The sequence below is a fragment of the Neoarius graeffei genome, chromosome 2 (assembly GCF_027579695.1).
Source record: "Neoarius graeffei isolate fNeoGra1 chromosome 2, fNeoGra1.pri, whole genome shotgun sequence".
Lineage (NCBI taxonomy): Eukaryota > Metazoa > Chordata > Actinopteri > Siluriformes > Ariidae > Neoarius > Neoarius graeffei.
This window is the reverse complement of record NC_083570.1, coordinates 96243208-96262951: the sequence shown is the minus strand read 5'-3', so window position 1 is coordinate 96262951 and position 19744 is coordinate 96243208. Positions and strand designations below refer to the sequence as shown.

Below are 19744 nucleotides of genomic sequence, written 5' to 3'. Positions count from 1 at the left end.
GTGTGCGTGTGTTCGCTGCTTCAGATGGGTTAAATGCAGAGGATGAATTTCACTGTGCTTGAAGTGTGCATGTGACAAATAAAGGTTTCTTCTTTCTTCTTATGCAGCTATTGAAAAAATGTATGGTCCGACAAAGGTGGGGTCACAGGCACCCCCCCAAAAGCTATGTACCCATGTATAGAGTGTGCATTGTATCTATACATATACTCTCCAATAATTAACACATACTATGTTTAGGTCCAATCAGACTGCACTGATCTTAAACTGGGAGGGGCTCAGAATACACGGGGCGTGGTTAAATCCGGAAGTGTGGTTGTATTGGGTGTTCAGCTGTCAGATGTAAGGTTTAGAACAATATTATAATTTCACTGCATGGTTTAAAGTGAACAAATACCCTGATTCAGAAAGCATACGTTGTGTGAATCATGTATTGTGGAGAAGCAGCAGTAACACACACACAGAGCTTCTCACAGTTGTAGTTCACTAAAAGTGATGCGTTGTGTCGTCAAGCAACCAGAGCACGAACACTGAGTGCTGTTTCACAGGCTGTGCAACACACACACACACACACGCGAGATTTCAGAGCCGGATATTAGCAAACGTGGCCAGACATCCACCGGCTGCCCTTCAGAGAGCTGTCCAATGGCCGAAAACCCGTCGGTGTGGCTGTGACAGTGAGCAGAAGGGAAACGACCCCATGTCTATCTGTCTCTCTCTCTCTCCACACACACACATGCGGGAAACGTCATCAGCATTTTCCTGTAGTTAAATGGTCGAAACCGAGGTCACTGGCGAAAAAAGGATTAAAAAAAAAGGTAGGTCGATTATCTTTTCTCTGATTTGATATCACGGTTCCGGGAGGGTATTGCATTGCTTTGCATAGATCATCATCACCACCACCACAATGAGCCATTTGGTGTAAGGTGGACCCTATTTGGCGTTTGTACCATACATTATACATCTTTATCTGGCCCATAATACGATGCAGTCGATGAAATTTCGACTTTCTAAACGATTAACTTCCTGCACGTTTTGCTGTCGATTGGGATTTCTCATATGCACTGAGCATTTCTTTTTCTTTCTAATGATTACATCAGATGCTTTCTACAGGCTTTTTAAAACCAAAGGTTTTTGTGTTGTTTGGATGTGAGATGAATGATCAAATGGATGGATGAATGAATATGGATTGTATCAAATGCAGGATACATTGATACATTGATTGATTGATTGATTGATTGATTGATTGAAAACGTCTTTTTTCCCTTTCTCCCAAGATATTCAAAGAAATAGAAGGATTTAAAAAAAATTAATAAGGACTCAATATATACAGGATTCCTAAATGGGGGATTACAGTTTTGGAGTCCTGGTTAAAAACAACACGTCTAACAAAACCGTTTTCCCAGTCAGAATCCACCCACACCTGCAACATCCGGTCCACCAACCTTCAAGCCCACCTTCTTTCATAAACAGTAATACTTCAAGCAGTGGTGGAAATGCAGGCTCTGCTTGGCTTTTCCCTGCTGTAACAGCCCATGCTAATACGCAAGATGAGATACTGGAGTCTGACAAAGCCAAGGCCCAACAGCAGCAACAAGACGACCAAGAAGGACAGGAAAAGCGGCCTCGTACACCTCAGGGCCACCAAGAAACAGTGAGCATCATGTCTGAACTGGAAAACACCATGCCAGAGGAAGGACAGCTGGACAAGGGCGCTGTCGAAAATGGCAGTGGAAAAGAAGGTCTGCGAATTGAATCTCCTGTGTTATCGGGGTTTGATTACCAAGAACCAGCTGGCATCGGGACACTGGCACATTCCAGCAGCTCCTCTTTGCCCAGCTTCAGCAGCTGGTCCACGGCTATTCCCGCCAACCCTTCTGCCATGATGGAAGAAGTGGGTTTCTTTAGCCAAACCGCCACCACTGCTAATGCTGCACCTCCATTGCTGTTCCAAAACTTCTCTCATCATGCAAGTCCTGGGTTTGGGGGGAGTTTTTCCCATCAAATCGGCCCACTGTCGCAGCACCACCCTCCTCCTCACTTTCAGCACCCCCACAATCAGCACCAGCAGAATCGCAGGTCCCCCGCCAGCCCACACCCTCCTCCCTTTAACCACCGCAATGCTGCATTCAGCCAGCTGTCTCATTTGGGGAATAACCTAAATAAACCACCTTCGCCATGGGGGAATTATCAGAGCCAATCCTCCACCCTTTCCTCCAGCTCGTGGAGTCCAGGTGGAGGTTATGGTGGATGGGGAGGCTCTCAGGGGCGAGAATATAGACGAGGCCTCAATGGAGGCATGACTACAATTAACTCCATTTCACCACTGAAGAAATCCTTCCCAAACAGCCAGACTTCTTCACAGAAGTATGCCCGCAACAGCTCAAGCTTCAACCCCAAGCCATGGATGGAGGACAGCATAAACCGCAATGACAGTTTTTTTCCTTTTCAGGTAAGAGGCCTTGTGCATGTGGGCTACTTTATTTTTCATTTTTCTATTGAGGAACAAGGCATGGATCTGTGCTGTGAGTGACCATGAGAGTAGGAGTATAGAGCATCTGTCAGCAAAAATGGTTTGAAATTAATTTTCTCCAACTAAATTAACTTAACCACCACTGACACCCAGTCACATGATACATGAAAACACATTGCGTCAATGTATGTTTATAGCTGTTTGCTATCCACACCTGCTTTCAGACCAATCTCGTTATAACTAGTAGGCACTCCTAAGGTCTAGTTTGTTGGCTATGTTAGATTACATCCCAGATGTGCAATGTATCTCTGCTATTGTACTTCTCTAAGCAGAGTGTGTCACTGATATAAAAAGACCTGGATGCGTGAGTCAGTGTCAGAGGATGGGCTCTATGACGTGGAGCTAGACGGAAATAGGAAGATAAATAGTGTCTGATGTTAATGGCTCAGGACAGCATGATTATCTGTAATTCTGGACTTCAGGAAGGGGAAAAACGGGCACCACTTCTTCCACCACCTGTCATGCTGTAATGACCGGGTACTACAGTGGAACTGTGACCTAATTTGTAATAGTCCAATCACATATGGGGTTTGATTATTTTGCTTTCAAATACTATTACAAATACATTTAAACATTATTCCAGTGTTCTGCTTTCATATAAATTAGAAGTGTGTGTGTGTGTGTGTGTGTACGCACACAATCTTATACTAGCTAGCTAATATTTACTGTTGCATGCACCATTTATGTTTACTTAGATGGTGTTCTCATTTGAACCCAGTGGTAACAGTGGGGACTTTGAAAACACACACTGTTGTTTCATATGCTTAGTCAGTCCTCCCCTCTGCACAGCTTCTAGCCTAATTCCAAGAACAGAGCTCGTATTGTGCCTGCAAGCTTTTCTGCCCTCCTCTTTTAGACCAGGCCTGTTCTACTAACAGACAGTTCACAACGATGAGGAACTGCATGGCATTATTTGATCTTGTGAAAATATACACAGTATATATTGCTCCACTTTGGACCTACATTAACACCTTTGACGTCTTTAAACTTTGTGTGATCACTTGTGTTTGATGGCTACACCCCAGATTGAGCACATCCTCAGGTAATTAGATGCATCCTCCAGTGCAATCTTCTATACACTACACTATAACATACAATGCTAGCTATGGTCGACTCCAGAATTATTGGTACTCTTCATGAAAATTCTTGAAAATTAACTAAACTGTATAAAATAAGCACGACAATTCAAATTTTCAAACTCTTTTTACTTTTCCTTTAGGAAACAAAAATCTAAACGTCAAAATCTATTTAAATAATATTAGCTGGAGTTGAGTAGTATATCAGATGTATTCCGTTCAGCTAACATGATATTGAATGAGTTGAAGACAAGTTCTATATCATGCTAGTTGAATGGACTATATCTGATATACCACGAAAAAAAGCCAACATTACTATTACACATACACATTCCTTTTGGGTATTCAACACGTCTTTCTCTTTCAAAATTCTCTCAAAATCTTCCATATTTAACAAAGCAAACCTGGCAGCCATGTTTGTTTACTAATTGTCACAGTCGCTCGCTAGCGCGGAAGTTTTACGTCTCCGACACTGCATGGTTGTCAAGCCAACATCCCATGTCGTAAACCATATTCAGCGCTCATTCTCCATTGGGTAAGCGATATGAACTAAGAAACCTTTATTATTCGTCACATGCACATTTCAAGCACAGTGAAATTCATCCTCTGCATTTAACCCATCTGAAGCAGTGAACATGCGCGTGCACACACACACACACTCAGAGCAGTGGGCAGCCACACCAGAGCGCCTGGGGAGCAGTCAGGGTTCAGGTACCTTGCTCAAGGGCACCTCAGCCCAAGGCTGCCCCACGTCAACCTAACTGCATGTCTTTGGATTGTGGGGGAAACCGGAGCACCCGGAGGAAACCCACACAGATACGGGGAGAACATGCGAACTCCACACAGAAAGGCCCTCGCCGGCTGCTGGGTTTGAACCCGGAACCTTCTTGCTGTGAGGTGACCGTGCTAACCACTACACCACCGTGCCACACATATATTGATATGCTAACAATATTGCATGCTATCAAACAAAATGAATGAAACCTGCTAGAAGGGAATAGCATACATGTTTTTATTCCATCCAAAAAGTGTCCTGTATGTATAATAATAATAAACAATATTTCAAATGTTTAAATTAAATGTCATTCTTGATACAATCTGTTTTCAGGAACTGTGTAGTCGCCTTTGACATGTTGCTTCCTTGGAGTATAAATTTACAAGTAGAAGAACCAAAATATCACAGCTTAAAACCACACTGGCTGAATCTTTGGGTTGTCAGTTTTTAAAATCAGCTAATTTATGCCGTTTCCATAACACCCAGTTGTTTGGAAGAGTTGCACAAATGATGTACTTCCAGAGAGAAACCTACCAAATGTGGTTCCTGAATCTCACTAAACATCATTGGAACTACAGTTGGTGTTGTATGTTGCAGTCACAGGTTTGGGTCAAATCTTGAGGTTATCAGCCTGTTTTTTTGGGGGGGGAAAGGGAGTTTCCATACAAGGAAAAGTACTTGATGCCCGCTGTGAAATATGGTGGTCACTGATGCATTGGGACTGTGTTGTGGCCGGTGGTTCAGGCGCTCTTGTGAAGATTGATGGCATTATGAATTTTGCTGAGGTGGATAGTTCAGTCCAAAATTTGGTTGCCTCTGTCAGGAGGTTCAGACTTGGATGTTCATGAATCTTTCAGATTTAACAGAAATAAATGTGGGACACACAATTTTTGTCTATACACTCTTCTTAGTGTCTAGATGTGAACCCTATTGAAAACAAGTAGTTCAGACTGAAAAGGACAGTACACATGCACAACTGTCTAACAACATAAGCTTAAAGCTTTCTGTATAGAGGAGGGCCCAAGATCCTCTACAAGTGACTCTAACCTTGGTAGACATGTGGCTCAGCACTATTATTTTCTCAAGGGGAGGCTGCACCTAATAGAGCTTATTCAGTCACGTGACTTATCTAATATAGCAACCACTAGCCAGCCATATTGGACATGACATTAACAAAATGGTGACAATATTACCAAAATGGTGACTACATTCAATGCTTGCCATGCGAATCCATGCTTCATTTTCCATGAATTAACTCATAAAATAGATGAAAAATGTAAATCAAGGTATGCGCAAAAGTGGGCTTTGGTACTACAGACCATCATTCAGTCCCAGCAGCAATACCAACTGCTTGAGACAAAAACGGTTTAGTAGAGATGGCAAATTCCTAATCTGATACAAGATCTGAAGTATCAGCAGCTGACGGCATGGATATTGTCAACTATCTGGTGTTAACACTACCTGCTGAGCATGTGGTGTTAAAATACTGCTGTCACTTTGTTTTATAAACAAACTTACATACTCGATACCGATACATATAATGTTTCTAATATCGGCCATATACTATCGCATAAATGTTAACGGTTTTCCAGGAAGTCAGCATATAGATGTCTGTGTATACTTTGTGTCTCTGACTTTATAACGACAAAAACTGGTCATTTAATATGACTGAGATTAAATAGTAACCAGATATAAAGTGTGTTGCAAATTCTACTATACTGTACACTTCTATGGTTCCCCTGTACTGTTTTCAGCCTTTGATACCACACGCTTAACAGCCGATATCCATTTATTCCAGTATTCAGGATCTTTAGAAAATCTATAAAATGACAGCTGGGGATTTTTGCTTGAATATTTGTACATCCAAATGCTGAACAACTGACTGTCATTGTGAATTTCAGTTATACTAACAGTATTAGACGGGTCTGTGTGCTAGTTTGTTTTCCATCCAAAATGGCGGTGTTGACATTTTGACCTAGCAGTAACGTATGCACAACATCACGGGAATAGGGTCTATAGCGGCATAAGGTTTGAACTAGGCATTTAACCAAAAACAACAACAAAAAAAGCCTCCATTGTTTAAGAAAAGTTGTTTGCAAAACATAATTTATAAAATGCATACAGCATCTTCACTTTTAAAAGCTCAAAGAAAGGAGACGTATGTTATTTCTGCTCAGTTTTCCTGCAGGGTGACAATATTTCTGGAGTTGCCTATGCAGATGACGCTAAAAGCTAATTTTAAGATTGGACATTATTTAATTAAACCCAGAGCTAACCCTGACTTCACATCTTGACTGCTTGTGCACGCACGCGCAGCGCTAATGGGGATTTATTCTTCATAGCAGCCTTATTGTACAAAATGGTAGTGATCTGCAATGCATTGCTCTACTTCATATGCCTGTACAATCCATCACAGTATGAGGATTATTTCTTTTTCATCATCTCACTTAAGACTTGCTGAGACAATCCATCAGAAGGTTCTGAGGCTGACCTGTTTAAGTATTTAAAGATCTTCCATTGCATTGCAGTGCTCAGGGTATACAGTATCAGGTTTATGGGTTTACTGCAAGTGAATGTTGGTGCACAGACAAATGTGTATGGACTGAAAACCCTACTATAATACTCATTGTTCTTACTGTTAAAAAAAAAAAAAATCCTACAATTACTCAGACATACAAAACAGCTATTGAAAAGCCTGCAACTTGGGTCCAAAGGGCATGTTGTCGGTTAGCTGGGCTCCAGTTTAATATCCTGAACTGCACCTATATAAGCCTTATTTGGGCTAATTTCTCCTTTCGTTATGTCGTCTTTTATTTCAATAAATGTTCGTTTCTAATTTCCTGTTAATCATGGTCATTTTTCTTTCTTACTGCACTTTGATTTTAACATTTATTTCATTTATTTATGTATTACTTTTTGATAAAATTAATTTACTTTGTGCTCCTCAGATAGCACCTCTGCCACACTACCAAATGCAGACATGTGACAGTGTGTATCCCTCAGTGCAGAGGTGCCTGGGTATAAAAATGAACAGAAAGAAGGGGCTCTCAATTTCTAAAGATTACTAACAGTTCTTCCTGGGCTCTCAGCAGGAGCGCAGTCGGTCCTTTGATGGCTTCAGCATGCACTCTCTGGAGAACTCACTGATTGACATTATGAGAGCTGAGCAAGATTCTTTGAAAGGTATGTAATATGCTGCCATCTAAAGAACTATCACTTGTACCAATAACCGATGCATCTGAAACGAACACTGTGGATATTTTCTTGAGGGAATTAAAGCTATATAAATATTTGGTGCTCAATTTTGAAAAAAATGCACACCAATCCAGGAATGCTAAAAGATGCTGTTTCCTGCAAGTTACTTTTGAAGTGTATGTGTGGCGACGTTTTTTTTTTAATAATAAATGCTTGATTCTGTGTTTCTGACTGAATTGATTACTGTTCTTTGGTTCCTTTTCCCCTGTGTATTTTGGAGTGTAATGGGGTAATGTGATATTTAAATAATCATTTTTGCAATAGGAGTTCCCCTACAAGTTCCCCATATACTGTATTCAGACAGCTTTCACGAAAATACCTATTCAGAGCCCCAGACTGTATAATTGGGTGGGAGGGGAAAAAAACACAGATGTGAAACACCAGTGTCCAACCAGTCAGGACAAGGAAGTGTCTACATGCCTATTAATCATTTTATTTGTCAATTTAGACATATTCCTATGCCTTTCCTAGATATTTTCCTTGCATGAGCACAGAAATTTGTAAGTGAAATATGTTCCTTGCACAGGAACATCCATGGTAATTTAGTTAAAAATAAAATAAAGAAATGATCAATTGTAAGCTTCTTTGATAAGAACACACATCAGTCAGATTACTAATGGATTATTAGGCTGAATGTAAATATAGACAGTGAGTAAACCTGCTTCTGAGTAGGTTTGAGTTTATGAGCTTGTTGTCTTGGTAATAAGTCTGATAACAGCTTAAAATACAGACAAATTAGGACTCGTCAAATTGTCAAATGCTCCAGTTCACTTAATTCAGTAGTCATGTGGAACAAGTATGTTTACAAATTAAAATATATCCAGTAAAGGCAATAGTGCAATAAGTGTAGATGGGTAATGGTGCAAATAAACTGCAATTAGCTGTACATATGAAATAACATCAAGATTTATTTTTGCAACTTTTATTTTTTTAGCACATGAACAGAATATCAGGAACATATGAGTCTAAACAAATAATAAGCCATTATAATGTGTCTGACAGTGCAAAATACCATACAAGTCGTTGTTACGAAAAATCAACAATAGCCTATTTGTTTTTAGGGAACTTAGGAAACTAGCTTTCACTGTAAAAGTTTAAGTAGATTTGCAACAGCAGAAGTGTAATAAGGTGAGAATTGAAAATTAGTGCTGTTGGTGTGCCCAACTTAAGTCTCCTAACATTTTATATTTCTTCATTCTGCCTGTAAAATTTTGATTGTGTTTAAAAAAAAAAATACAGATTCCCTCAGAAATTTACATACACATATGTTAGCATGATTCATGTCCATGACGACATTCATGTCCCTGTCACGTCCATAAGTATTTGGACATTGACACAATTTCTGTAAATTGTCTCTGTGCACCACGACAATGGATTTGAACGTGAAACAATCCAGATGTGATTGAAACATGGACTTTCAGCTTTAATTTACACGGTTTAACAAAACTATTGCATTAAGCGTTCAGAAATTAGAGCCTTTTTTCATTGTCCTTCCACTTTCACGGGCTCAAAAGTAATTGGACAAACTAAAATAATTATAAGCATAATTTTTAATACCTGGATACAAATCCTTTTCAGTCAACGACCGCCTGAAGTCTGGAACCCACGGCCATCACCAAATGCTGAGTTTCCTCCCTTGGGATCCTTTGCCAGGCCTTTACTGCAGCTGCCTTCAGTTGCTGCTTGTTTGTGGGTCTTTCTGGCTTCAGTTTTGTCTTCCGTAAGTGAAAAGCATGCTCTGTTGGGTTAATTGACTTGGCCATTTAAGAATATCACATATGTCTTTGCTTGGGTTGTTTTAGTGGTATGTTTTAGGCCATTATCTGCTTGTAGTGTGAAGTGCTATCCTATCAGTTTTGCAGCATATGACTGAATTTGAGCAGGAATTATAGCTCTATGCACTTCAGAATTCATCCTGCTATTCCTATCAGCAGTCACATCAACAAACACTAGTGACAGTGGCTCAGTTCCATTGGCAGTCATACATGCCCAAGTCCACCATGTTTGACAGATGATATGGTATGCTTTGGATCATGAGCCCTTTCCTTTCCTTCTGCATACTGTTCTGGTATAAGATAATCTTGGTTTCATCTGTCTAAATAATCCTTTTCCCACACTTAGCAGACTTTCTACGTAGCAAAGCCTAATCTGGCTTTTCTTTTCTTGAGTGTTACCAGTGGTTTGCATCTTGAGGTAAACGCTCTGTATTTACGTTCATGAAAGCATCTCTTGATTGTAGACTTTGACAATGATAGGCCTACCTCCTTGAGTGTTCTTGACTTCACTAGATGCTATGAAGGAGTTTTTCTTCACCAAGGAAAGAATTCTATGATCATCTACAATTCCAAATCAGAAAAAGTTGGGATGGTATGGAAATGCAAATAAAAAAGAAAGCAGTGATTTTCTAAATTTACTTTGACTTGCATTTCATTGCAGACAGTACGAACCTGAGATATTTCATGTTTTATTTGGTCAACTTTAACCCTTTCACCACTGCAGACAGCTATTCCAGTCTCCCTGTAATAGGGAAACCCCTTCTGGAAAGTTACGCAATGGTCAAAGGGTTAATTCATTTGTTACTAAACATCCATTCCTGCATTTCTGGCCTGCAACACATTGCAAAAAAGGAGGGGCGAGGGCGATTTGGAGCTAATAATGAGGTAAAACAATCATCTGTTTTCAAATCACATCATTATTTAATCATAATTTGGTACAAAATCAGTATCCAGGAAAAGCCTAGTCTTTAAGGAGCAAAGATGGGCCAAGGATGTCTAGTTTGTCAGCAGTTGAAATGTTTCAAAACAATGTTCCTCAAAGAACGATAGGAAGAGATTTGGCTATTTCTTACACTATGGTGCATAATATCATTAAACAATTCAATGAATCTGGAGGAATTTTGGTGCGTGAAGGGCGCAAGCCTAATCTGAACACCCATGATCTCCAATCCTTCAGACAACACTGAATCAAGAAACGTCATTCATCTATAGCTGATATAACCACATGGGCTCGGGATTACTTTGGCAAATCTTTGTCAAGCTCTACAATATAGAGTTACATCCACAAATGCCAGTTAAAATTTTACTTTGCAAAAAAGAAGCCTTATATTAACTGTGTCCAGAAGTACCATTTGACTTATCTGGGCTCAGAGGCATCTGGGATGGACCATCACATGGTGGAAATTTGTATTGTGATCAGACAAATCAGTATTTAAGGCCTTTTTTTTTTGTAAGAAATAGACACTGTGTGCTCTGGAACAAAGACAAAAAGGACCATCCAAAGTGTTACCAGCAACAAGTCCAAAAGCCAGGGTCTGTCATGGTATGGGGTTGTGTCAGTGCCCTTGGCAATGGTAACTTCTACTTCTGTGATGCAGCATTAATGCAGACAAGTACATTGAGATTTTGGAGCAACCTATGCTGCCTTCAAGATGGCATAATTTTTTTTCCCAAATATATTTCAACAACACATTTGCAAAATCACATTCTGCACACATGCAAAGCATGTCTGTGGAAGAAGAGCGTGTGGGTGCTGGACTGGCCTACCTGCAGTCCTGACCTGTCCCCAGTAGAGAGTGTGTGGTGAATTGTGCAATAAAATATTTAATGAAGACCAACTTGCGAACCTGTTTGCAGGAAGAATGGGATGAAATAACACCTGAAACACGTCATCATTTGGTGCCTTCAGTCCCTAAGCATCTTTTAAGTTTTGGCAACTAAGGAATTAAGGACCATTACAAAGTGGTAAATGCGTTACTGTCCCAACTTTTTTTAATGTGTTGCAAGAATCAAAATTTAAATAAGTGGGTTTTTTTTTTCAAAAAAAAAAAAAACAGTAAAACTCATGAGGTGAAACATCAAATAATGTGCTGTTGTATTGTTTTGAGTGCAGTACAGGTCAAAGATTATTTGCAAATCGTTTTCAGTTTTAATCTCAATTTCAGTATACTGTCCCAACTTTTTTCTGATTTGGGGTTGTATTTTTGTTTGTCTTCCATTATCTTCTCAGCCTTCTGATGTTACTGAGCTCGCCAGTGCATTCATTCTTCTTAAGAATGTAACAAATTGTTGATTTGGCCACTCCAATTAATAAAATATGTTTTAAACCCTTTGACTTAAAGCTGGATGTCAACATTTCAATCACATGTTGATTGCTACATTTCAAATCCATTGTGCTGGTGTAAAGAGGCAAAAATTATGAAAGTCATTCTCCAAATATTTTTGGACGTGTGTGAGAGAGAGAGACAGAGAGAGAGAGATAACCTACAGCAACCTCCACAATTACTGGTGTCCCTGGTAAAGATTAGCAAAAAGGGTTAGGGAAACAAATCTACCTTTTGGTGAAGTAGCTTCATCTCACACTGAAGAAAAAAAATCCAACATATTAATTTTAATTAATAAAAAACTTATTCAGAGAAAACCAAATCCCTCAGCAAGAAAGAAATATTAACAATAACGTGCCAATATTATTGGCACCCCTGCATTTAATACTTTGTACAACCTCAGTTTGCTAGTAAAACAGCCCTCAGTCTTCTATAACATTTTATAAGGTTGGAGATACAGAGCAGGGCATCTGAGACCATTCCTCTTTACACAATCTCTCCAGATCATCCAGGGTCCTAGACCCTCTCTTGTGCCCTCTCCTTTTCGGCTCACCCCACAGGTTTTCAATGGGTTTCAGGTCAGGGGACTGAGATGGCCAGTCTCAGTCTCAATGGGACTGAGAAGCTTGATTCTGTGGTCATTTTTGTGTTGATTTGGACATATGCTTCAGCTCATTGTCCTGCTGGAAGATCCAATGACAACCCAGTTTTAATTTCCTGGCAGACAGGTTTTGATTTAAAATGTTCTGGTATTTCATGGAATCCATGATATCATGTACCCCAACAAGGTTTCAAGGACCTTTTGGAGGAAAAATAGCCCCAAAAACATCTCAGAACTTCCCCTATATTTTACAGTTGGGACAGGGTTATTTTCATTATCACCATCCTTCTTTTTATGCCAAATCCACCTTGAGTGATTATTGCCAAAAAGCTCCATTTGTGTTACATCAGACCGCAGAACATGGTTCCAATCAAAGTTGTAGCATTTTGCAAACTTCAAGTGTTTTACTTTTGTGGTTAATTGACAGAAAAGGCTTTTTTTCTCTCAGACCTTCCAAATAATCTGTTAGTATAGAGGTGACATCTGATGGTTGTTTTAGAGACTTGGTCACTTCAATATTTTACTTTTTCTTGTAATTCACCAGCAGTCTCTTACCTGTACGTGGGGGCAAAATAAATGTGTGTCCTTTTCCAAGCAAGTTTGTATTGCCCAAATAGTAGAAATGGGCATTTTCAAATGAGGAGTAGTGTGTGGTGTTTTTTAAATAACCATTCCCTGACTTATGGTCAACACACCAGTTAATTGGGTAGTCATGGATTACAACTTGAAAGCTCTTGCATACTCCAATCAACTCAAAAATGTACAGTTTAAAGGGGAAGCATGCTTCAGTTACATTGTGTTTGCTGTAATTTCCTGAGATACCAATAATAGTGACACGTGTTTTTGTTGAAAACAAATAATTTTTGATGAGGGATTCGTTTTATTTCAATTAAAGATCGGGTTTTAAACACACACACACACACACACACACACACACCAAATGTGAAATGAAGCTACTTTACCAAAAGGTGTGGGTAGGGTTTCTTTTTATTTTTTATTAATCCTTTTAACTAGACTTTACAAGTAGTGCCAATAATTGTTGAGGGCACTGTATATGTCTGAAATTGTCTTTAACAGTTTATAAAGTAGCAGGTGATTTTAGGTCACGAGTGTTCCTAAACATGATCTGCCTTTGGGTGATTTCCCAAATAGCTTTCAGTTTCATCATACTGTATAGTGCATTACATAAGTGGAGAAACCATTGTGCGGTTATACAGGAACTAAAAAGTACAAGGCTTGTGAATACTAAATAAATGCCAAGGTAATGAAGAAATATTTGAATATTCATTCGGTAATTATTCAGGCCTGCCCTGTTATAGCAGGTGTTAGCATTTCTGCTTTACTGACAGCAGCAGTGAAAATGTGAATGTAATTCAGCTGACTTGATGCACTGATTTGATTCTGGACATAATGTCTGTCAGTCACTTGATATAAAAGCAGATATTTAGCTTGCACTGAATCTGGTTCAACTTTGAAACATGACAGGTGGCAGGATTATAAAAATTCCTCATGACAAGCTTTTCTGGCAAGGGTTTTAATCTGAGCAAAGCTCAGCCTCACAACAATAATATAGTACACTGAAGTCAGTCTAAATTTTCTCACTTCATTGATATCAGGACTTGATAAGAGCTGCGTTTTCCAAGACGGGTATCTGTGTTGGACCTTGAGGCCACAGCTGTGGCAGGTTGTGAGATATATGAAATCCTAATGCCTTTAAGTATTTAAACCAGTTTAATTTTATTCTGCATGATCAGGTACAACCCCTCAATCACTGAAAGTTTTTCTTTAGTTTGTTCTGGTATATTTGTTCATAGGCAAACCCAATATGTGTGGATAGTTAATAGGAAGCATTAAGTATTGTTAAATATGTTTAACTATCAGATTTTGCTCTTCAACAAGCTTTAGACATGCTAAATAAAATGAAAAAAAAAGCATAGACATGTTAAATCACTTTTTAATGTATATAAATGCAATATGTTTATGTACCAAAATTCAGATGTAGTCTAATTCAGCCCAGGAAGCAGACATCTGATTCTGATGAAGCTGTACCTGTGTTTTTAGTTTCCATTAAATCAGAAACCGTTTCATTTCAGTGCTGTATTTCCTCAGAAAGTTGTAACTAATGCAACATTAAAGCAACAGTGAAGAATGAAGTACAGGATTACCTAAAAGCAAAATAGTCAGGACCTCAACATGAAGCTTATTACAGTGGTGCTTGAAAGTTTGTGAACCCTTTAGAATTTTCTATATTCCTGCATAAATATGACCTAAAACATCTTCAGATTTTCACACAAGTCCTAAAAGTAGATAAAGAGAACCCAGTTAAACAAATGAGACAAAAATATTATACTTGGTCATTTATTTATTGAGGAAAATGATCCAATATTACATATCTGTGAGTAGCAAAAGTATATGAACCTCTAGGATTAGCAGTTAATTTGAAGGTGAAATTAGAGTCAGGTGTTTTCAATCAATGGGATGACAATCAGGTGTGAGTGGGCACCCTGTTTTATTTAAAGAACAGGGATCTAGCAAAGTCTGATCTTCACAACACATGCTTGTGGAAGTGTATCATGGCACGAGCAAATGAGATTTCTGAGGACCTCAGAAAAAGCGTTGTTGATGCTCATCAGGCTGGAAAAGGTTACAAAACCATCTCTAAAGAGTTTGGACTCCACCAATCCACAATCAGATAGAATGTGTACAAATGGAGGAAATTCAAGACCATTGTTACCCTCCCCGGGAATGGTCGACCAACAAAGATCACTCCAAGAGCAAGGCATGTAATAGTCGGCAAGGTCACGAAGGACCCCAGGGTAACTTCTAAGCGACTGAAGGCCTCTCTCACATTGGCTAATGTTAATGTTCATGAGTCCACCATCAGGAGAACACTGAACAACAATGGTGTGCATGGCAGGGTTGCAAGGAGAAAGCCACTGCTCTCCAAAAAGAACATTGCTGCTCGTCTACAGTTTGCTAAAGATCATGTGGACAAGCCAGAAGGCTATTGGAAAAATGTTTTGTGGACAGATGAGACCAAAATAGAACTTTTTGGTTTAAATGAGAAGCGTTCTGTTTGGAGAAAGGAAAACACTGCATTCCAGCATAAGAACCTTATTCCATCTGTGAAACATAGTGGTGGTAGTATCATGGTTTGGGCCTGTTTTGCTGCATCTGGGCCAGGATGGCTTGCCATAATTGATGGAACAATGAATTCTGAATTATACCAGCAAATTCTAAAGGAAAATGTCAGGACATCTGTCCATGAACTGAATCTCAAGAGAAGGTGGGTCATGCAGCAAGACAACGACCCTAAGCACACAAGTCGTTCTACCAAAGAATGGTTAAAGAAGAATAAAGTTAATGTTTTGGAATGGCCAAGTCAAAGTCCTGACCTTAATCCAATCAAAATGTTGTGGAAGAACCTGAAGCGAGCAGTTCATGTGAGGAAACCCACCAACATCCCAGAGTTGAAGCTGTTCTGTATGGAGGAATGGGCTAAAATTCCTCCAAGCCGGTGTGCAGCACTGATCAACAGTTACTGGAAATGTTTAGTTGCAGTTATTGCTGCACAAGGGGGTCACACCAGATACTGACAGCAAAGGTTCACATACTTTTGCCACTCACAGATATGTAATACTGGATCATTTTCCTCATTAAATAAATGACCAAGTATAATATTTTTGTCTCATTTGTTTAACTGGGTTCTCTTTATCTACTTTTAGGACTTGTGTGAAAATCTGATGATGTTTTAGGTCATATTTATGCATAAATATGGAAAATTCTAAAGGGTTCACAAACTTTCAAGCACCACTGTACATAACTACATATCAGAAAACACCAATTTGACTAAATTTACTGAATATTAATCACTAATGTGACATGACATATTAACTTGAAATTATTTTACCTTACTTACAACGTTCATCAAGAATATATTCCAATAGAACTGCACCACAAATACACTCATAAATGAGCCTATTTAGTGTCAATATTAAAACAATTATTTCTACTTTTTAATTCAGTTTGTTTTTATTTGTATAGTGCTTTTAACAGCAGAAATCATCACAAAGCAGCTTTACAGAAATCTGGATGTGCTGTAGGTTTAGATTTCAAATGAGCAAGCTGGTGTTGAGGGGGGAAAAACTGAGATATGACATGAGGAAGAAACCTTGAGGGGAACCAGTCTTCTTTTCTTGGGTGACACTGGATAGTGGTGTTTATAAATCATTACAGTATTTAACAATTATTTGCCAAAGGCGAAGTGAATATCGGTGAATGGTAACCAAGATGAAGTCGAGGTTGTTATTCACCAATGTTCACTGAGCCTGGGGTAGATAATTGTTTTAGTATAAATACATGGGTGATTTTTATTTAAAAAAAATTGTATTAAATATTTTTCAATCTTCAAAAATAGCATGCAAATATAATAAAGGCATGGTGCAGAGGTGTCACTAATCTGTGCAAGTCACAAAAAATATTTTGCTTTAAAATGGATAAAATAAATCACAATTCCACCTTACATCTGAATAGATTTAAACCAAACTTTCTTTGTATCTTAAGTGCTTTTAGGAACAGCATAATTTGTAATTCTTCCTCACTTACAGTGACGAAGCAATTGGCAGCCATTTTGCCAAGTTGCTTGAGGTGATTATCAAGAAATAGTCCGAATTTCTCGACCAATCAGTGTGCGTGATTTTCTATAGTCATCTATATATTTTTACAAAACAATCATATATAGAAAAGACAAAGTCTTTTCTTCTTAGGTCTACAATGTTCAGGTGAGATTATTCACAGCTACAAGAAGCAATTTGCCGCTTTATCTGGTGCTGCAAAGCTGCAGGAATAGAGCTTCAAGATGAACCAGGGAGGTCTGGTGGGTGAGCGGAACCATTGCCGTAAAAGTCTGCCAAGATCTGGCACTGACATCACATCAAGCAGAATTTATTGCAAATAAACTGACTTGAATTAAAAAGAAAAAAAGTTGGACACTGCATATCCAAAAGTAGTAACAGTAGCGTTCACTACACTCTCACAAGTGACTAACTATAAGTGATTTGTCACTTGACATGAAACGTCAAACAGTATTAGGACCCAAAGGTCAGTTCCAGAGATTCAGTGATCTGGTGCTCAGAAGTGACGGCTTTCCAGATGCCTAGATCTATCAGTCAATATTAACTGTACTGAACAAAGCAGACCAGTGTTGAACTAATTTTATGTGTTGGCTCATAGGATGTTTATAGTCTGTGCTTGGCTTTGCTGTAGGTCGCTTTGGCTTTTCCCATCCACCTGAGGAAGGCTCTCTCTCTGGGAATGGTATGCCATATTTCTCAAAGTTTCCCTTTACCATGCACATTTAGACTTCACAGAGTAAGATCTATCCTGAAATCTATTTTGTCCTACTTTGCATGCAGCAAGGAATTATGGAAGACGACGAGGTAAATGCTGCATGGTGCATTTGTGTTTAGTTTGGCTTCAGGTCTTTGACTATATGTATATGCTCAGGTTGAAATTTCTTACCTATTATACATCCCAATTGTTCACATCTTTTTGTCCTTTACCATTTAATCACTGAATGATAATAATGGCTTATGCATGTGTGTGCTAGGTCCCTCATCCCTGTTCCCCATGGAGGATGAGCGCAGTTTTGGGGATGATGAGAGGTCTGAGCAGAGTCTTGGTGGCCTGGGTTCCCCACACTGCTTTCCTCATCAGAATGGCGAGCGTATCGAGCGCTACTCTCGTAAAGTGTTTGTTGGTGGACTACCTCCTGATATAGATGAAGGTAATCTAAAAGTGTAACCTGTAATTTTAACTTTTGCCCATTGTGCTTATTGGGCACACCGGCTTATTGCAACTTGCGCAGTTTATGTTAATTTGATTTGGATGATATATTTGCTGTTTCTTCTATTCAGTTACTTTGTAATATGCATGTTTCTACCAAGGTTCCAAAAATTCTCCTGAATAAGAACTATAAGAAAAAAAGAAAAGAAAGCACAACTTTATTCATCACACACTTGTGAAATTTCCTCTCTGCAGTGAACACACACGTGAGCAATGAGCGCGCACACATACCCAGAGCAGTGGGCAGCCATGCTAACAGCGCCCGGGGAGCAATTGGGAGTTAGGTGCCTCGCTCAAGGGCACCTCAGCCCAAGGCCGTCCCATATTAACCTAACTGCATGTCTTTGGACTGTGGAGGGAAACCGGAGCACCCGGAGGAAACCCACACAGACACGGGGAGAACATGCAAACTCCACACAGAAAGGCCCTCGCCGGCCACTGGGTTCGAACCCAGAACCTTCTTGCTGTGAGGTGACCGTGCTAACCACTACACTACTATGCCGGTGGAACTCATGGATGAGTTCCTGTTTTGTGTTTCCGCTGTACTGCAGTAACCATGCTTGTTACTGTGCTGTTACTGTGACAGAGCTTATGCAACCGTTAACAGAATGATGCAAACTGTGCACAGCAAAATTACAGCAACAAAGTGGGCATAGATATAGTTGAGATTGAAGTTATGTTAAGGTTTTATACTTTGTTTTTGACTCCTCACTAAAAGCCAAAAGCACTGTAGGGTCATTCTGCTTTGCTGGTTGTGCTGTTTGATGTAAAACTAGTGTTTTTTTTTTTTTTTTTAAATTGGGTAAGAGGATTTATCGAGCTCTGCCCAAATGATTCTAGTCCACAGGCAATTACATAATTTGATGCAGGAACTAAAAAGTTTCCTTAACACATTGCTCTAGAAATAAAATCATCCCTAGTTCCTGCAGTGGAAATGCTCTAAAGCTCCTGTGGGGAAGTGTGTGTGTGTGCGTGTGTGTACGTAGATTTGTATTTTTGATAGATAGATGGATGAATGAGAGGATATTATATGGTGGCACGAAGATATGAAGTTTATCTTCGAGTGGTGGACATACTTCAAGTGAGCATAGCGAACGAGTGAAATATTTTTCAACATGAGAAGATAAACTTGATATCTTCACACCACCATGTAATATTCTTTCTACTATATAGATACATCCACAAACAAAAATGCAAGTTAAGACTTTTCATTTTGAACCAATTCGCCATTTTGACAACGCGCGTCAAGTCAGCAGGAAAAAACTGGGAGTGACATCAGAGTGAAATATTGGGAATTTTTATACGTACAGGACGCTTTTTCAATGGAATGAAAACATGTATTCTATTCCCTTCCAGCGGGTTTCACTCATTTGGTTTGATAGCATGCAATATTATCATATCACTTATCCTACATGTATTACGTCACTCTATCCAATGGAGAATGAGCGTTGAATATGGTTTTTGATATTGCATGATTGTCAAGACAACGTCACACATCGGAGCTGATGCAAATATTCAATGAGAGAGTTTTCTGCTGTGCATGCGCTGAAGCATTTCTTTGTTC

The 19744-nt window shown here is 39.2% G+C and overlaps 1 protein-coding gene across 3 annotated transcripts in view; it reads left to right on the top strand.

Moving 5' to 3' along the window:
- The first annotated feature begins 666 nt into the window (after positions 1-666).
- cpeb4a (cytoplasmic polyadenylation element binding protein 4a) overlaps positions 667-19744 on the top strand; it is a 33069-nt gene continuing 13991 nt past the window's right edge. For 2 of the 3 annotated variants that reach the window (XM_060910645.1, XM_060910659.1), the window contains exons 1-5: positions 667-815; positions 1275-2449; positions 7474-7564; positions 17602-17652; positions 17945-18121. In XM_060910645.1, the coding sequence (XP_060766628.1) occupies positions 1340-2449; positions 7474-7564; positions 17602-17652; positions 17945-18121 (1429 nt within the window). In that variant the 5' untranslated portion in view covers positions 667-815; positions 1275-1339. The remainder of the gene's footprint in view (positions 816-1274; positions 2450-7473; positions 7565-17601; positions 17653-17944; positions 18122-19744) is intronic. The other variant, XM_060910654.1, reaches the window with a different exon arrangement.